Below are 15,189 nucleotides of genomic sequence, written 5' to 3'. Positions count from 1 at the left end.
GGCTGGTTCAAAGCCACTGAAGGAGAAAATACCTGCTGTGTTTACCGTGAGACATAAACACAAAAGGCTTTGTGTGGACAGACGAATTCATTCATATCTGGGCGGAATTAAAGGTTTGCCCTCTCTAAAGTGCAACATCTGGGCTGAACCCGCACAGAAGGAAGGGAGAAACACACTAACACCAGCCAGCTGCTCATCGGACTCAAACCCAAAACCCTCCTCAGTCCATGTTAACAACCACTCGCTCTTTTACTGCCAGATTATTTCAAAGTCACTTCAAAAATGTCACAAAGAGCTGCAGGACACATGGTAGACACACACACACACACACACACACACACACACACACACACACACACACACACACACACACACACACACACACACACACACAGAAAGTCAGAATGACAGAAGCAGCTGCTGGCGTGATCTGGAGGTCATGTTGGATCACAATGCCGAGGAAAAAAACAAATTCTTTGACCCAGGGGGCTGTCTAAGATGTGAGTTACTGGATCACATGCTTGTACATGGCTAGGAGTGTTTCCTACAGTGTCTGTGTGTGAGAACAAGACAGCGAGAGGGGGGAGCATCTGTGGGGTTGATGTGATTATTCAGCTTGGAAGCCAAAAAGGCTTTTAGATAACATCAACTTTTACAAATGTATTACTTTGATGAGCATGTATGTATGTATGTATGTATGTATGTATGTATGTATGTATGTATGTATGTATGTATGTATGTATGTATGTATGTATGTATGTATGTATGTATGTATGTATGTATGTATGTATGTATGTGTCTGTGAGCTGTTACATTTAAATTAGTAAAAAATAAAAAGTGACAGGGTTCAATTGCAAAAACTTTTTATGCTTTATGTAAATATGCTAATGTAATAAAGTCGTAAGAAATGATCACATATATTCTGAAACTTTATCTCACGCTAACGTAAAACGTTTTACATGATGATATAGTGATCAATCGATCGTCTGGGAACTCGGTTGGAATGGGCGGGTAACAACGAAAAGTTTCACAGCTTCGTTTGCTTTGCTTTGCTTTCGCACTGCACTTTTAAGAAAAACACAATGTCATGCAATTACAACACCAGGGAGGAATAAAAGCATGACAAAGTAGAAACCCAGATCATTGATTGGTCCAGACCAGAAGCGGGAGTCCGTCCCCTTTACAACATAAACAATGGAGCCACAGCTGCTTGTTGGTCTTGAGCTGAGAATACCATGCAGCTCATCGCATCGTATGAACTTCTGCTTCTCTTCCCCGAGCAAACACTTTTCCATAGCGAGTCACGGACCCTAATGCATCGTTATAGCTTCACACTTCAGACCCACGCCGTCCAGACCAGAGTCCAGACGAGCTCTCACACCTGCCCAAACAGAGCGGACTGTGCCTGGAACGAACTCTGGTCTGGACCAAACAGTGCTGCTGTGAAAGTCATAATTCTGAGTTTTATTGCAAAATGTTGTCGCATGTTAATGTTCTTAGGTTATGACTTAACATCAAGGGGTGATGAATTGGAAACGTAATCACAAAACTTATTGTAACATAAAATACCTTGTTATTTTATTGTGGTGGAAGTTTGTTTTGTCTTATGAAACCTTATCGCACAAAAATAAAACATTAAACAGCCTACATCCTTAGAGAAAAGTTCTTTTGTGAGGCTGTAGTTCATTGTGAAATTTTAAAATGCGAACAAAAAGCTTCTATTGCCATGATCCAGCATTTATTGGCTACATATATCACAATGCTTAGGTCATATTGTGATTATAACTGGTCATATTATATTGTGGGAATTTATCGCATAATGTAGTAAAAGTTTATAAATTAATCTTAACAATATTCTTAGCAATGTAGTACTATATATATATATATATGTATAGATATAAACTTTATTGATATGTACTGTACACTAGTACCGTATATTGCGACTCATTTTAACTTTCATTAATCTATTTTCTTTTCTTCTTTCTATAGAAATAATATGACCTCTATCAAACGATCAGAATTATAACCAGCTTTTTTTTTTTAAGAAAAAGCTGGTTTATTTTATTTGGAAATACTTTAAATATGTGTGTGTGTGTGTGTGTGTGTGTGTGTGTGTGTGTGTGTGTGTGTTGAGGCAATAATAGCCTTTTCACTGGAGGGGGGCGTTCATTAATAAAAGTAATGTCTGCAGGTGTGATTTGTCTTCATCTTTAATGGAATGGACTGATTAAGAAAGCAAACAGTGTGTGTTTGAGTGTGTGAGCGTGTGTGTTGCCGCGTCCTCTGATTGGCCGGATTATCGGTGGCTGAGCAAACCGAGCTGACACAACTGTGAGTGATCCTGGGACGTTGTTATTGACTCAGGCTGTATTTATAGAGCACTGTGCGGCGGTGTGTGTGTGTGTGTGTGTGTGTGTGTGTGTGTGTGTGTGTGTGTGTGTGTGTGTGTGTGTGTGTGTGTGTGTGTGTGTGTGTGTGTGTGTGTGTGTGTGTGTGTGTGTGTGCGTGCGTGCGTGCGTGCGCACACAGCGCCTCCACCCCTCTGAGGCCTGCATGCAGACACGATTAATCAGAAGAATGTTATAATTAGGCATGATGCCCCCGGGCTGCATGAACACACGCATACACACAGAAACAACACTATAAGCCAATATAATATATGAATGCATGTGTTGCACGCACACACAGAGGGGGTTCTGTGTGTGTGTGTGTGTGTGTGTGTGTGTGTGTGTGTGTGTGTGTGTGTGTGTGTGTGTGTGTGTGTAGCAGTGGATGGGTTGCAGAGGTTTTGGGGCGTCACTGTTTGTCCAAAAGATCTGTATGGCCTCTTAAGGCTGGTTTAACAAAAGTCAGTCTGTTACAGCAGCATTGACTGTGTGTGTGTGTGTGTGCGTGTGTGTGTGTGTGTGTGTGTGTGTGTGTGTGTGTGTGTGTGTGTGTGTGTGTGTGTGTGTGTGTGTGTGTGTGTGTGTGTGTGTGTGTGTGTGTGTGTGTGTGTGTGTGTGTGTGTGTAGTAATACACACCAGTCTCAAGTGTTTTACATCCATCCATGTTAACGCTTGTTGCCGTTGTTGTTGTTGTTGATGTTGATGTTGATTCTCTAACATCTGGTGATTCCCCTTCTCAAATCAACCTTTTTTAGTCCAGGGGGCTCACATGAATCCCCCCCCCCCCCCCCCCCCCCCCCCCCCTTTACAAAAAGTACACATTTGTCTCCCTTTCTGCCAAAAATAAACACAAAGCCTCCATTCAAACAGAATCCACCGCCCCTCCGCACCAAAATAATCCAACAAGACAGTGGCTATTTTCAGAAAGGTTTAATTTTTATTATAAATAGTAGTAATAATGCGCTCGTACACATGACATTATGTCATATCGCTTTGTCAAATAATACAAAAAAATATTTATATATCAAAAGGGAATGAAAAGACTGCTTCATTCTGACAGCTGGAGTGCTTTTACAGTTTAGCTGGAAGACAAAAGTTTTTTTTTGTAAGTGATTTCTGGTCCATATAAATACGACTGGAATGCATCGGACACTTCAACTGTGCTTCCTGCTTTTGTAAAATGTAAGACAACACAACAAAGGTTTTTATTTTAAAGTTAAGAAGTAAAAGACAAACAATATTCCAGAAAAGTTGGGATTTTGAGTGAAATGTGAACGTGACACTGAAGGCAGCATTCTTAATGTAGTGTCCATATGGAATTTAGAGTTTTTAAACTAAACTTTCTGTGGATACTTTTCTAGAAATATCTGAATCTTTGAATGACCATATTTGCATTTCTTCCTGTTTCCTCCAAACAACCAATGATGAATTCACGGGAAAATATTGAAATTGGTGCTACTTAGATATTCAGAATTTGAGTAAATGATGTTAAAACATGACACTCAAATTTTTCATGTATCAAAACTTTTTTATCTTTTGATATGGAAAAGCGCCTCTAACTATAAATTGGTGCACGAAACCACCTGATTGTATCTTTAATATCAAAAATCTGTAAAAATATCTTAAATAAGTGACACATTAAGAAGAAATATACAAATTTTTAAGCTATAAATCATGAAATGTAGGTGACGGTCATTTTTTCCCCCCAAAATCACAAATAAATGACAAATAATGATGCTCTTTTAAAAATGTCTAGGGCACTGTCATGTTTTGGGCACTAATGTACCCTCATACATTAAATCTAGTGCAGCATGGTTTTCAGTTTTGTCCTGTTCATGATTACTCGGGTTCATTAAAGTGTTTCATGACCCAAAAGTGAGTTGGTGGCCTATTACTGGAGGGTTAAATGATCTTAATTGCCTTGTAACATTTATGTTTTATTAGGTTGAGGACAAACAAGGAACAAAACAGGTGATGGCAAAAAAAAAAAAAAATGGTTGAAGTGATTAAAACTAAAACTATGTTCAGACCAGAGGTGTCAAATAAATTTTAGGTCAGGGACCACACGCAGTTGAGTTTCAAACTCAACTACAAACTCCTCTTTTAAAGGACAACTACTTACATGTCTGATTAAAATATTTTTAGATTACGTGTTTTTTTTTTCATTGGCAGTTGTTAAAACAAACAAATAAAATAAATACATGTTTTTTTATGGCCAAAAAGCAAAATTATTTCATATTTCCCAATTTATGGTAAAAAACTGAAGACAATCAGTTTATCTCTTCCTGTACACGACTATATACACTCGTCTCCCACCAAAAATGTGAATATTTATGTGTTCATGTGTTATTTTTTAAGTAAACAAGATCACTGAATATTGATTTTTTTTCGTCTCCATCCTTGATGTCCTCAGGATTGTTCTGGATTTTCTTGTCTTGTCTCTCTGGGATGATCATTCTTGACTAAATTAGGCCACCGACAAGTTGCCAGTTTATTCTTTTTTTTTTTTTCAAAATGTGGCCCAGAATCACTTCCAAAGTGGAAAAACACAAACTCCAATCAACGCTTTACGATTGAAACTTTGCCAAAATCTTTTGTATTTATTCTACAAGATGTCCCAACTTTTCTGAAATGAAGGTTTGGAATAAAAAAATAAAATTAAAGTAATTTTGGCTTTGTCATTCCTCAATTTTCCCTTGATTGGACGTCCGTTGCTCCTTGGTGACGTTCGTCCTCGATGAGCTCGTACTGTACGAACAATGTTTCCCATTTGTTTTGGACTCGGAAACCTTCAAAGGCACACATGTTGTTCCTTTACAAAGTCCCAAACTGGATCCAGAGTCTGAATCCAGAGATTTTCGTAAGACTTCAGGAGGGTTTTTTTTTTCTCCTCTCTCTCTCTCTCTCTCTCTCTCTCTCTCTCTCTCTCTCTCTCTCTCTCTCTCTCTCTCTCTCTCTCTCTCTTCTTACTGTTTTAATAGCGAGGTTGACTCTGCGACATTTGATATTGCACTTCTGGTCAGCTGGGAGGAATGGCTGTCTTTGCTCTTAAACTCTCTCGCTTTCTCGAGTGTCTCTCACTCGTGACTTGTGACCCGGTGGCTTTTTTTCTTTTTTTTTTTGAGAGGATCTTTAAAGAGTTTTTTTTTTTTTTTTCTTTTAAACCCTGTGATCGATCTCACTGGTCCCCTCCCCTCCTCTAAAGCCACCTCGCCGCCGCTCTCTCATCTGTCACTTTCCCTGAAGTCGCCCCTTGACCTCCATGGAGTTGGAAAGACTACAAAAGGCCGAGGGTCTTTTGCCCCGCCGTCCAAAACATCAGCGAGACAGAAAGGGGCAGGGAGGTAAGAGAGGAGGGAGGGAGGGGGACCAAGAGGGGGGAGGGGGAGGAATGTTTGAATGAACTTTCTCTGCAGTACAGCTGTGGTGTACATTAGAGTTTCGGATACGGTCCGAGCCCACAGATTCGTTTGGCCGGCGTTTGTTTTCGTTCCCTCTGGAATTTTCTCTACATGTGTGGGATGCGGACATCTCAAATAAATGCAATAAAATCAACAAAGCCCTTTTCAACCACCACCACCCCCTCCCCACCCCTACCCCCCACCCTCCGCCCCCCTCCCCTACGATTCGGGGGATTCATTTGGAGATACTTGGAATTTTACAAGCGCTCACGTGGCGCTCGGACGTGTAAACACGCTCCTTTCCGCCGGGCCGTTCGGAGATAAGTCTGCGGATTTTTTTTACAACTCCGAGTCACTTTCTTTGCGCCGATATTCCTTCTGCGGTCCCTTTTGCTCCCCCACACAGCTAATATCCTGCAGCAGAAAGAATGCATCCTGGTACAAACAAAAAAAGATTTAAAAAAATAAAATAAAATTAAAAAAATTTGGTCCACATAGGAGGAGTTTCCCGCCCAAATGTCCGTCAGGTGATCTCAGGCCTCAGATAAGGAATGGCACCTGGAGGATTCAAAAGACATGAAACGGTGGTGAAGATGGTTTTCAGTGAAAGGACGGTGAAACAAACAACTTTGTGCCATTCTGTTAACATGTGGCTGCTGTTCACGTGGGATTAGTGTTTGGGCGATGTGAGGTGAATGGAGCAGTGTGAGGACAAGGAAAAATAATAATTAATGTATATTTACATAAAAAAGCAAATAGAAACACTGACATTTTATTAAATAACCACAGTTTTACCATCCTGTAAATTCAGTATTATAGAGAACTTTAGTATTCATTTGCTATAAATCAAAGTTAACGGTTTTAAAAAGGAAATTTTGTGGGGTTTTTTGGGGGGGAGGTGTTACACTCTCTAAACTGAATCATTTGGATAGCTGTGGGTGGAGTTATGTAAAGACAGTTTTGACAGTTTGGGATTTTCTTTCAGTGAATATCACAATCGCATATACAAGTAATGTTATTAGCATGGCTCCAAACTGCTCTGCAGCCTGTGGAACAAGTGAGAACTGAAGTATTTGCTACAGACATAGCATTTCTATTTTTGTGTTAATATGTTTTCTGTTTAAATCCTTATCTTTTTTTGATAATGAAATATAAGCAAATAATAAGTCAATACCAGAATCTTAATAAGAAATCCTTTGATTATCAAGAAGGAACAAACGATAACGATCAATTGTTTGATTCAAAATAGATTGGTAATAGTTTTTTGACTTCATTTTTGGGAAGACTTGAGGTCCATTTTACTCAAGTAGTAAGTTTTCTTTGTCGAAACTCATTAAAACAATTGTCATTTAATGAACTGGAAGCGACTCTGAAAGCCAATGACTGCACCTTTTCAAACTACTGAAATCAGGGCTTAGCGACGCTGTCCTTGAACACCTCAGGTGGTGAAAGTAAAGCACAGGCGAGATTCTTAAGATATAAAGTTGATCAAACAAAGGAGAAATGAACAGAAGTTCAGCTTGTAAAGTCCTAAAACTGTACGTTAGTAATCTTCCCACACTACTGTCACAGTTTTCATCATATCATTGACGTTTTACCGTGACAGATACGATGACAAATCCCCGACTGTGCCCCTTTCTGACATAAAACGTGACTCCATTCTTTAGTGCAACGGTACGACGCATGCATGAATAACCACATCAACAACAAACATTTTGTGAGCGCCTCAGTGAAATGAAGAGAAGAAAAACTCTCTTGTCATATTCTGAGTGATTTCCTGTTGCGAGAGCAGCTGCAGCAGCGTCGACGGCTCAGCTTTTTTGTCGGTGGCTCAAGTTGAGTATAAAACTCGGAGCCCGGCGGACAATAAACACACATCAAACGGAGTGAAACCGATACGACGCTATAAATCTCCTCTGGATTGTGGTTTAAGCCGGCAGAGAATTGAAGCGTTCAACACTAACAGGGAAATTTAGAGCGGAGTGACATCCAAACCAGGAGAACAATCAATAATATATTTCATAATTAACAAATTAAACAATATATACTGTATGTAGGCTCGCTGCATTTTAGTTATATAGAGCATGTATTGTGACATCGGGCTTTTAATTAATCTTCCAGGACTTTGAAAGCTTTTTGAAAACATTCAGTGATAATTTTAACCTATTCAGAGCTTTTTTTCTATCAAACGAACATTCAGTTGTGTTTTCAAGACTATAGCTCTTAAAAGACTAAACCTACAAAAGCAGCTCTTGAAATATTTGTTACCAAACCCGAATATTGAATTTCTCTATTTCCGAATACACTGAGTGCAGTATACAGGGTTAATTCACTTCAATCTTCCTCCTATATTTCTACTGAAGAGTCTGCTTCATATTGAATTTATTCACATTCAATCATGTGTGAATAAATGAACAATATAATCCAATCTGTCTTATAGAAAGATATTAATGAAATAGTTTTGGCTAAATATATAACGAACACGTCTCAATATAAGATCTAATCAGAAAAACAATCAAAAGATCAAAAATCAAGATGAAAAACATTTTTGTTTTTTTTATAAATAAATGTAAACGTTTTAAACATTAAAGCGCAAAGTAAGGATTTCAGGGTTTTTTATCAAAATACGTTTTTATTGGTGAAATTAACTTCTTTATAGTCGCTGATAATAAGAGAGTATATAATGCTAAAAGCAAAAAAGTTTTTGCAAACTATCATTTCATTTTTAATTTTGAAAAGGAATTTCTAAATTGGAATAAAAACATAAATTAAAAGGTTTTGTGATGCTCCTCAGTTGGGTGACGTTTGGGGATTTGGACCGTAACGTTGGGAGACGAAGCTTGAAATTATTAACGTTCATGTTGGGTCGTTTTGAATCAGTTCATTTATGTTTGTTATGCCGTTTTTTTTTTTTTGTTCATCACAAATGTCAATCATGCCGTTTCTGTCATGACGAAATAAAACCATGCCAAAGTGCGAAAAACCTGAATAGAAAGAAAGCAAAATACTGTTTCTCAATAATTGATACCCAAACTCAACAACTGACGTTTCTGGCGAAGACGAAAGAACAGCGACGGAAGGAAACACATACCTTTGACATGTTTCCACGGTTTTACTTCCGTCGTCGTCAGTCGCGACGTTTCCGATGAAGACGGAAGAACGTCGTCAAAACATGTCAAAGGTATGCGTTAAAACCCGACGTGCGTGAAAAGAAGAACGCAAAATACTTTGTTTCTGAATGATCGTGACCGAGAAGGAAGAAAACTGCAAAAAGGGAAATCTAATCGCCACGATGAAGTCTCCTATCAGCCTCCAGAGCGAGTAAATAAAGGAGCTGTCCTGATTTTGAAGGATTCCACTGTTCCAGGGCAGGTGACCCTTCCTACAGCGTCATGTGAAACCTGCCACGCCAGCCTCCAGCAATCCCGAGACGTTACCTCAAGAACAACAAACGAGCGTTTGACGAATCGCCTCTGTGATTTCCGTGAGGCAGCGCGGCTGCCGTGTCGTCAAGGCGCTGGAACCCGGAGCGGCACCGATCAACCGCTGCTTCCCCGGCTGACCTCGGTCCGAGCACCTGTTTCCAATCGCCGCCCTGCCAGAGGCTATTAGGATCCGTCCACCCCCAGAAAGGACCTTTCCTCCGCCGCTCCAAACCCAACCGCACACCGGCTATCCAGTCGCACTGATTAATCACATCAAGATGGGGCTGCTCGGGCCCGTAACGCCGCGAAGGTGTGTGCGTGTGTCCCGAATGCTGCCTCCTAGAGGCCTGCGCATGCTTTCTTCATGTGTGTCGCCCTAATTCCTCTCTCTGTCCACTTGAAGATGTCGGACCAAGATATTTCATTAGACGTTTGCTGCTCTCGGATATTAAGTTAGATATTCATTTGATACCTGCCGCCCCACGGAGCTGCACAGAGGCAGGCCCATTGGCCCGCTGCCACGCTCTTTGAAGGCTCTCGCTTGTCTCAAGGTTACATTGAGGTCAGTGGATGACCCTGATTGGTCAACCCCACCCCCCCCCCCACCCCCACTCCGCCTCCCCAACCCTACAACATGGAACCAAAATTGGAAACGGCGGCCGCTGTAATCACGCTGCGGCAGGAAAATGACGCTGCTCTCCAAAGTCAGACGGACGTTTGTTTGAAGTTGATTTTAACCCTTGAGGTAACGGTAATGTGAAGTGAAAAGAGGCTCTCGCCGCGGCCCGGGGAGGCCTATCGGGGCGCTGCGTTAACGTGATGGGAGCTGACTGCGACCGCAGGGTTCAGTATCAGTGCTGGGCCAATCACCTCGCAGATGGAATCAGATCTGCACAATTAACCCCAACACTTGAGACCGGACCCCCAAGATGTTGGCTGCCTCGACCAGGCAGGGCTGCAGCTACCTGCATGAGATCCACTTTATTTTTCCGACTTCTTCGAAGAAAGTCATGATTGCAGGATACAGACCAGGTGGACGAGGACCAGCGCGCCTGATACTCACACAGCTGTTCTCGTCTTGAATGGGCCATTGAGATTTAGTCAAATTTGTTTTAAAAAAAAAAATGTATGTTTTCAGTTGTGTACACAACTTGAGGAAACTTTGACTTTCTGCGGGCAGTCTACACATTCGGCCTTTAGTAGATGTTTCATTAACCTCATCTCGTCTCATAACTTGATCTGTGTGACTGAAAATGTTTGAATCTCAGAAGCAAAGTGGCATTCGTTACTCTTCACATCTTCAGAAGGACCAATTTTTCCATAAAATACTGACAGAAACATCGTATTTAAAATGACTGCATGATATATTAACGGCTGCTACTGTATTTTATTTAGGGATTTCTATTCAATGTGACATTATTCAATTACATCACAGAGAGAAAGATTGAGATTTTTAAACCCCCTACAGTTATATAACAGTTGGGTATATATTTGTATGATTGTTGTTGTATACTAAAAGGTGTTTTACTTTAAAAAACTGCATTGTGGCTTTTTTATGTTCATGTGATGGAGAATGTGGAATAAGATCTTTTTTTTTTTTATATATATTTCACACAAACACGCACACACACACACACACACACACACACACACACACACACACACACACACACACACACACACACACACACACACACACACACACACACACCTTTGTTTAGAATATAATAAAGTTTTTATTTAGTTTATACATTGAAACCTCCATACATTACTTTTTTTTTTATATAGACAAACTGAAATATGTTGGTTTATCCTAAAATTGTTTTAAATTTTATTCTTAAAAGGGGTGAAAATCTAAAAATATTGTATGTGAAAATATTTAAAAAATCTTTTAAGATCTGATGTTTTTTAATTAAAATTCAAAACAAAATGTTTCAAGCTTGTAATTTTTTAGATGTAATGTGTGAAAACATTGACCGAAACATGCCACGATACATTTTTAGTGCCACATATTTAGGATATTTTTCAATTAAAAAAAAAGAAGAAGGCTATTGACCTTACTTTGTCCGTACTGGCCGTACTGGTAGGACGCCACGTGGTCGACGGTGTAGCCCGGCGAGCTGTACGACGGCGTGCAGTAGGACTGGGAGCTTGGCAGGGAGGGCAGAGCCGACATGGAGGGGACGCTGGTGAGACCCTCCAGGCCCTTGATGTGGTCCATGCGCTGGCTGCAGCTGGCCGCCATGCCGGCGGGCGGCTCCAGGCCGCCCGTCAGAGGGGAGATGGCGTAGTCACTTTGAGGCTGATGCGGCACGCCACCGGGGTTCAGGAGACCCATCACCTGATGGGAGGAGGGGGAGAGCAGCGCATTTCCATTCAGTTTGAAGCTGTACTTCATATGTCAATGCCAGGAGGGGAAGGTATTTTCCTTCATCACTGATCTCTATGGTAGGTAAAAGTTTACTTTGAGATCTTCCTGTTCCTTTTACTCCAGAAAATCCTCACATGGGAGTCTTTCTTATATGTTCCAGTATAATCCAATAAGCTTGAAATTAGTCTTGATGATGGGAAGTCACATGATGCTGAGGGTCGTGATTACAGTCCCAAACTATGCATTACAAGCTGTAAAACTACATAGGATAAAGTCCAGTAGAGATACCCGAAAACTCTGAACTACAATAACAATGTATCTGCACCTCTGAAAAGCTGGAATAAGTCAATGAGGAATCCTCGTTGTCTCCACAAGATTTCATTTCCCTTGGTAGTTTCTGCCAAGCCTTTTAGAATATCTCTCATTTCGAGTGTGCAAGCAACAAGAGTGTGTGTGAGACAAGCGCACAAAGGAAATCCCCCCTCGACTCCTCGCAGACATCAAAAAGCTCCCGGCCAGCCTGTCGCGGACAGAGATAGCGCCAGAACGGAAGAATTAAGCAATTTGTCTCCGATCTGTGGCTATACTTATTCTAAAATTCCCTTTAGAACCTACGGCGTGAGATAGCGGCTTATCTCTTAGAGATGCATGGGAGAAGATAACACTAAGGAGAAGTGAACGTGAGCTCAGCTTGAGGAGTCTGCTGGCTCTTGACCTGGTCTTTATTAGCAACCAGATAATCAAATTTGGGGGAAATACTCTTGGGCTGGCAAAGGACGGAAAAGAGCCGTGGGGCAGTGGGTTCTGACGTGCTTCAAAACAGAGCGGCGACGCCGCTCGAATTTACCTGCCGGTCATCAAAGTGGACGGTAAACTGTAAATAAAGCACGGAGGTTGGCTTCACCACAAGGTGACGCTAACTGAACCTGCTACTCCTAAATGTATCATATCCCACCTCCTGTTCGGCAGAGCAAAGGCCTCCAGGCTCTTCCAGTTGTCCTAATAGGAAGCAGGTACGGTGCTCTTTGCGTCCTGAAGGCCCTCTAAGTGACATATTATTCTACATCCACACACACATGGTCCTGCTTAAATCATTTCCCAAGCAGGGGTGGTGAGCAGAGGAGTCCATGTTGATTCTGAGAGGGGAGTTGTGTTTCCTCTTGTGCCTGGTAACATTTTCCTAAAAAATTAACCAGCGTTCGGAGGGTTCCGTTGAAACAGAAGGAGATCGGGGGGGAAACAACGAAGTCGAGAAGAGAAACCCTGCGAGTGGTAAACCAAGCCGTCGGATTGAAGTCGGCTAACATTTTGTATGTTATTTTGACCAGTTCCCTCTTTGCTCAACCGCCAGCGATCATTTCTCTTGTTACGGAGCCTCGCTCAGCCCAGTCAGATGGCCGCGAGTTGTCCCGGTGCTGCAGCGTTTTTAGTATATTGACGGCGCTGCACATCGCCGGCGGCCTGAATCAGTGCGTCCGCAGGAGCTGGCGGAAGGAAAGAATGTCGGAATGGGAGGTGGCAGCGGCGGGTTTGGGAGGGAACATGTGAGACGGGACATTCTTTCCCCCCGCCGTATGAAATATATACAGATAAATTAGAACCTTTGCTTTCACGTGGAAGAATGTGGAGGCAAACATTTTAAGAATGCAATCACGAGAAGCTTCCCCTTGGGGCTAGAGTGTAGCTTTGTGTGTGTCGGGGGTTGGGGGGGGGGGGGGGGGGTTGCTCATACACATGACTGTGATCATCCTGCATCTGGCTGCTGCAATATTGTTATTATATTTGTTGGAGAGCATCTCTGTACGTCTGAAAGTTTTGTGTTCGTCAGCCAGTACAGGTAAACGAGCTGCGTGTTCTCGAACGGGTTGAAATAACATTGGCATGATATCAATATGTCACTATTTGGATGGTATTTGGAAAAACAGGATTATATAAATGCTTTGTCTTTTTAAAATCCCGACAACTTCTAGGGGATAGAATTATATCTTTCTACACATATTCTGAAACTTATTGAAAACACTTTTAATCCCAAACTATATGAGGCAAACATTCAAAAAGATGTTGTTATTGCTTTTAACAGGCTGTATAATTATTTAAAGGAAAAATAACAGAGGCAAAAGTCCTGGAACTCTTTGGAACTGTTAGAATTTGGTCAATTATACTCCATAGTGTTATTTTGTCATTGATATTATACCTAAATCTTTGTCATATGAAGTAATATGATTGACCCTGTGGCCATTTTAGTTCCGGTTTGGAGGGAGTGCCAGGCTGAGGGGCCATAGAAACTAAAAGTTTGCTTTCCCAGTTCAGTCCAAACACGAGGAACACGCAGGTGAAGAATGTCATTGGAGCGTAGGGAATAATGGCTGTTGGTTCTCTGGAGAAGAATACATAGGTAGGAAGGAACTAAGGCCAGCAGAGCCTTGTATACTAAGGTCATTCAGTGAGTGTATCTCCATTCAGCTCGAGCTCCAGCCCACAGTGGTGAGACGACCACAACCAGCCACACACATTAAGGCACAATGATACACTGTGTTCAAGGACTGCAGATATTTCAATAAAGCACTCATATAAAGAGGTAAAAAAAAATAAATATTGCAGACAAAAGACATTTACGAGCATTTAGGGGAAAACGAAAATAAAATCCAATCTCAATTTTAAGTTTGCGAACTAAAATTGAAACACGATACTCATTAATACTTTGGAGAAGATCCAGGTTATTTTTATGATTTACTTTGTAATTCTCTTTTGGGGGAGTCTTGACTTGTTGACATATACGTAAGCATTTTGTGGAAACGGATTCAATGTCTTTCTCCATGTCTGGTCTTTCTACGTCCACAGAATTCCCCCCCAAAAGCTACAGCCATCTACTCGCACACTTTCAGTATAACCATGTAATTCCACAACTAGACAGACAAAAGCAAAATGAAAAATGACCCTGCTTGTTTGCGTTGCGGTGGAATTTTGAGGGAGAAAAACTGCTGTAATCAATCCTCCAATCTAAACTGGAGGTTGAGAAGTTGACTTTGGCACGCTGCTCAAGCATGTCGTGTAATATTTGTCTTAAAGACGTTGCAAAATCCTTAACTGATCCCCTGAATGTGGTGGAGTTGATCAATTATCTACACCACGCGGGCGTGTGTGCAATTATGGGAACCTGCGAGCAATGCGAGCGTGTCTCCCGTCTTCACGCCGCGCCGTTAGCAGTCGGGCCGCGCCAAGCTGAAATCTCATTTTCTGCCTGTTAGGGGTCTCCGACTCATCCGTCTCCTCTGCGCCCGCTCTGTCGGGGTTTGGGGACCTTGGGGACGCCCTGGCCGGATAATTGACTGTAATTGTCTTTTCACTTCTAATTCGTCATACGATCCATCGCCCTCTGTCTGTCGAAAGTCATCTCGCTCCTCTCGCCCGACAAGCAAAGAGCCATCTTCATTTAACCAGGCAATATATGAGTCAGAGAGGAGCATGTCTGTGTATCTATATTCTCCACAACTGTGTGAAACAATCTCTGAAAAGGTGAAACTGTGAAGCGTCTTCAAGCTCTGATAAACTGAGTGGATCTGTTTGTCACACGTGTTCACGACTTCTGATTGGCTGTGTTATG

The 15,189-nt window shown here is 41.6% G+C and overlaps 1 protein-coding gene across 3 annotated transcripts in view; it reads right to left on the bottom strand.

Moving 5' to 3' along the window:
* Positions 1-5,518: 5,518 nt before the first annotated feature.
* The window catches only part of pax3b (paired box 3b), a 33,808-nt gene continuing 24,137 nt past the window's right edge, over positions 5,519-15,189 (bottom strand). The window contains exons 8-9 of one of the 3 annotated variants that reach the window (XM_080460464.1): positions 11,276-11,555; positions 5,519-6,347 (exon numbers count right to left, since the gene is read on the bottom strand). In XM_080460464.1, the coding sequence (XP_080316590.1) occupies positions 6,313-6,347; positions 11,276-11,555 (315 nt within the window). In that variant the 3' untranslated portion in view covers positions 5,519-6,312. Of the gene's footprint in view, positions 6,348-11,270; positions 11,556-15,189 lie in introns of all 3 variants that reach the window. The other 2 variants (XM_080460463.1, XM_080460465.1) reach the window with 2 other exon arrangements.

This window comes from Lipophrys pholis (assembly GCF_963383615.2).
Source record: "Lipophrys pholis genome assembly, chromosome: 3".
Classification (NCBI taxonomy): domain Eukaryota; kingdom Metazoa; phylum Chordata; class Actinopteri; order Blenniiformes; family Blenniidae; genus Lipophrys; species Lipophrys pholis.
Note: the sequence above shows the minus strand (reverse complement) of the source record. Positions and strands in the feature narration are given on the sequence as shown.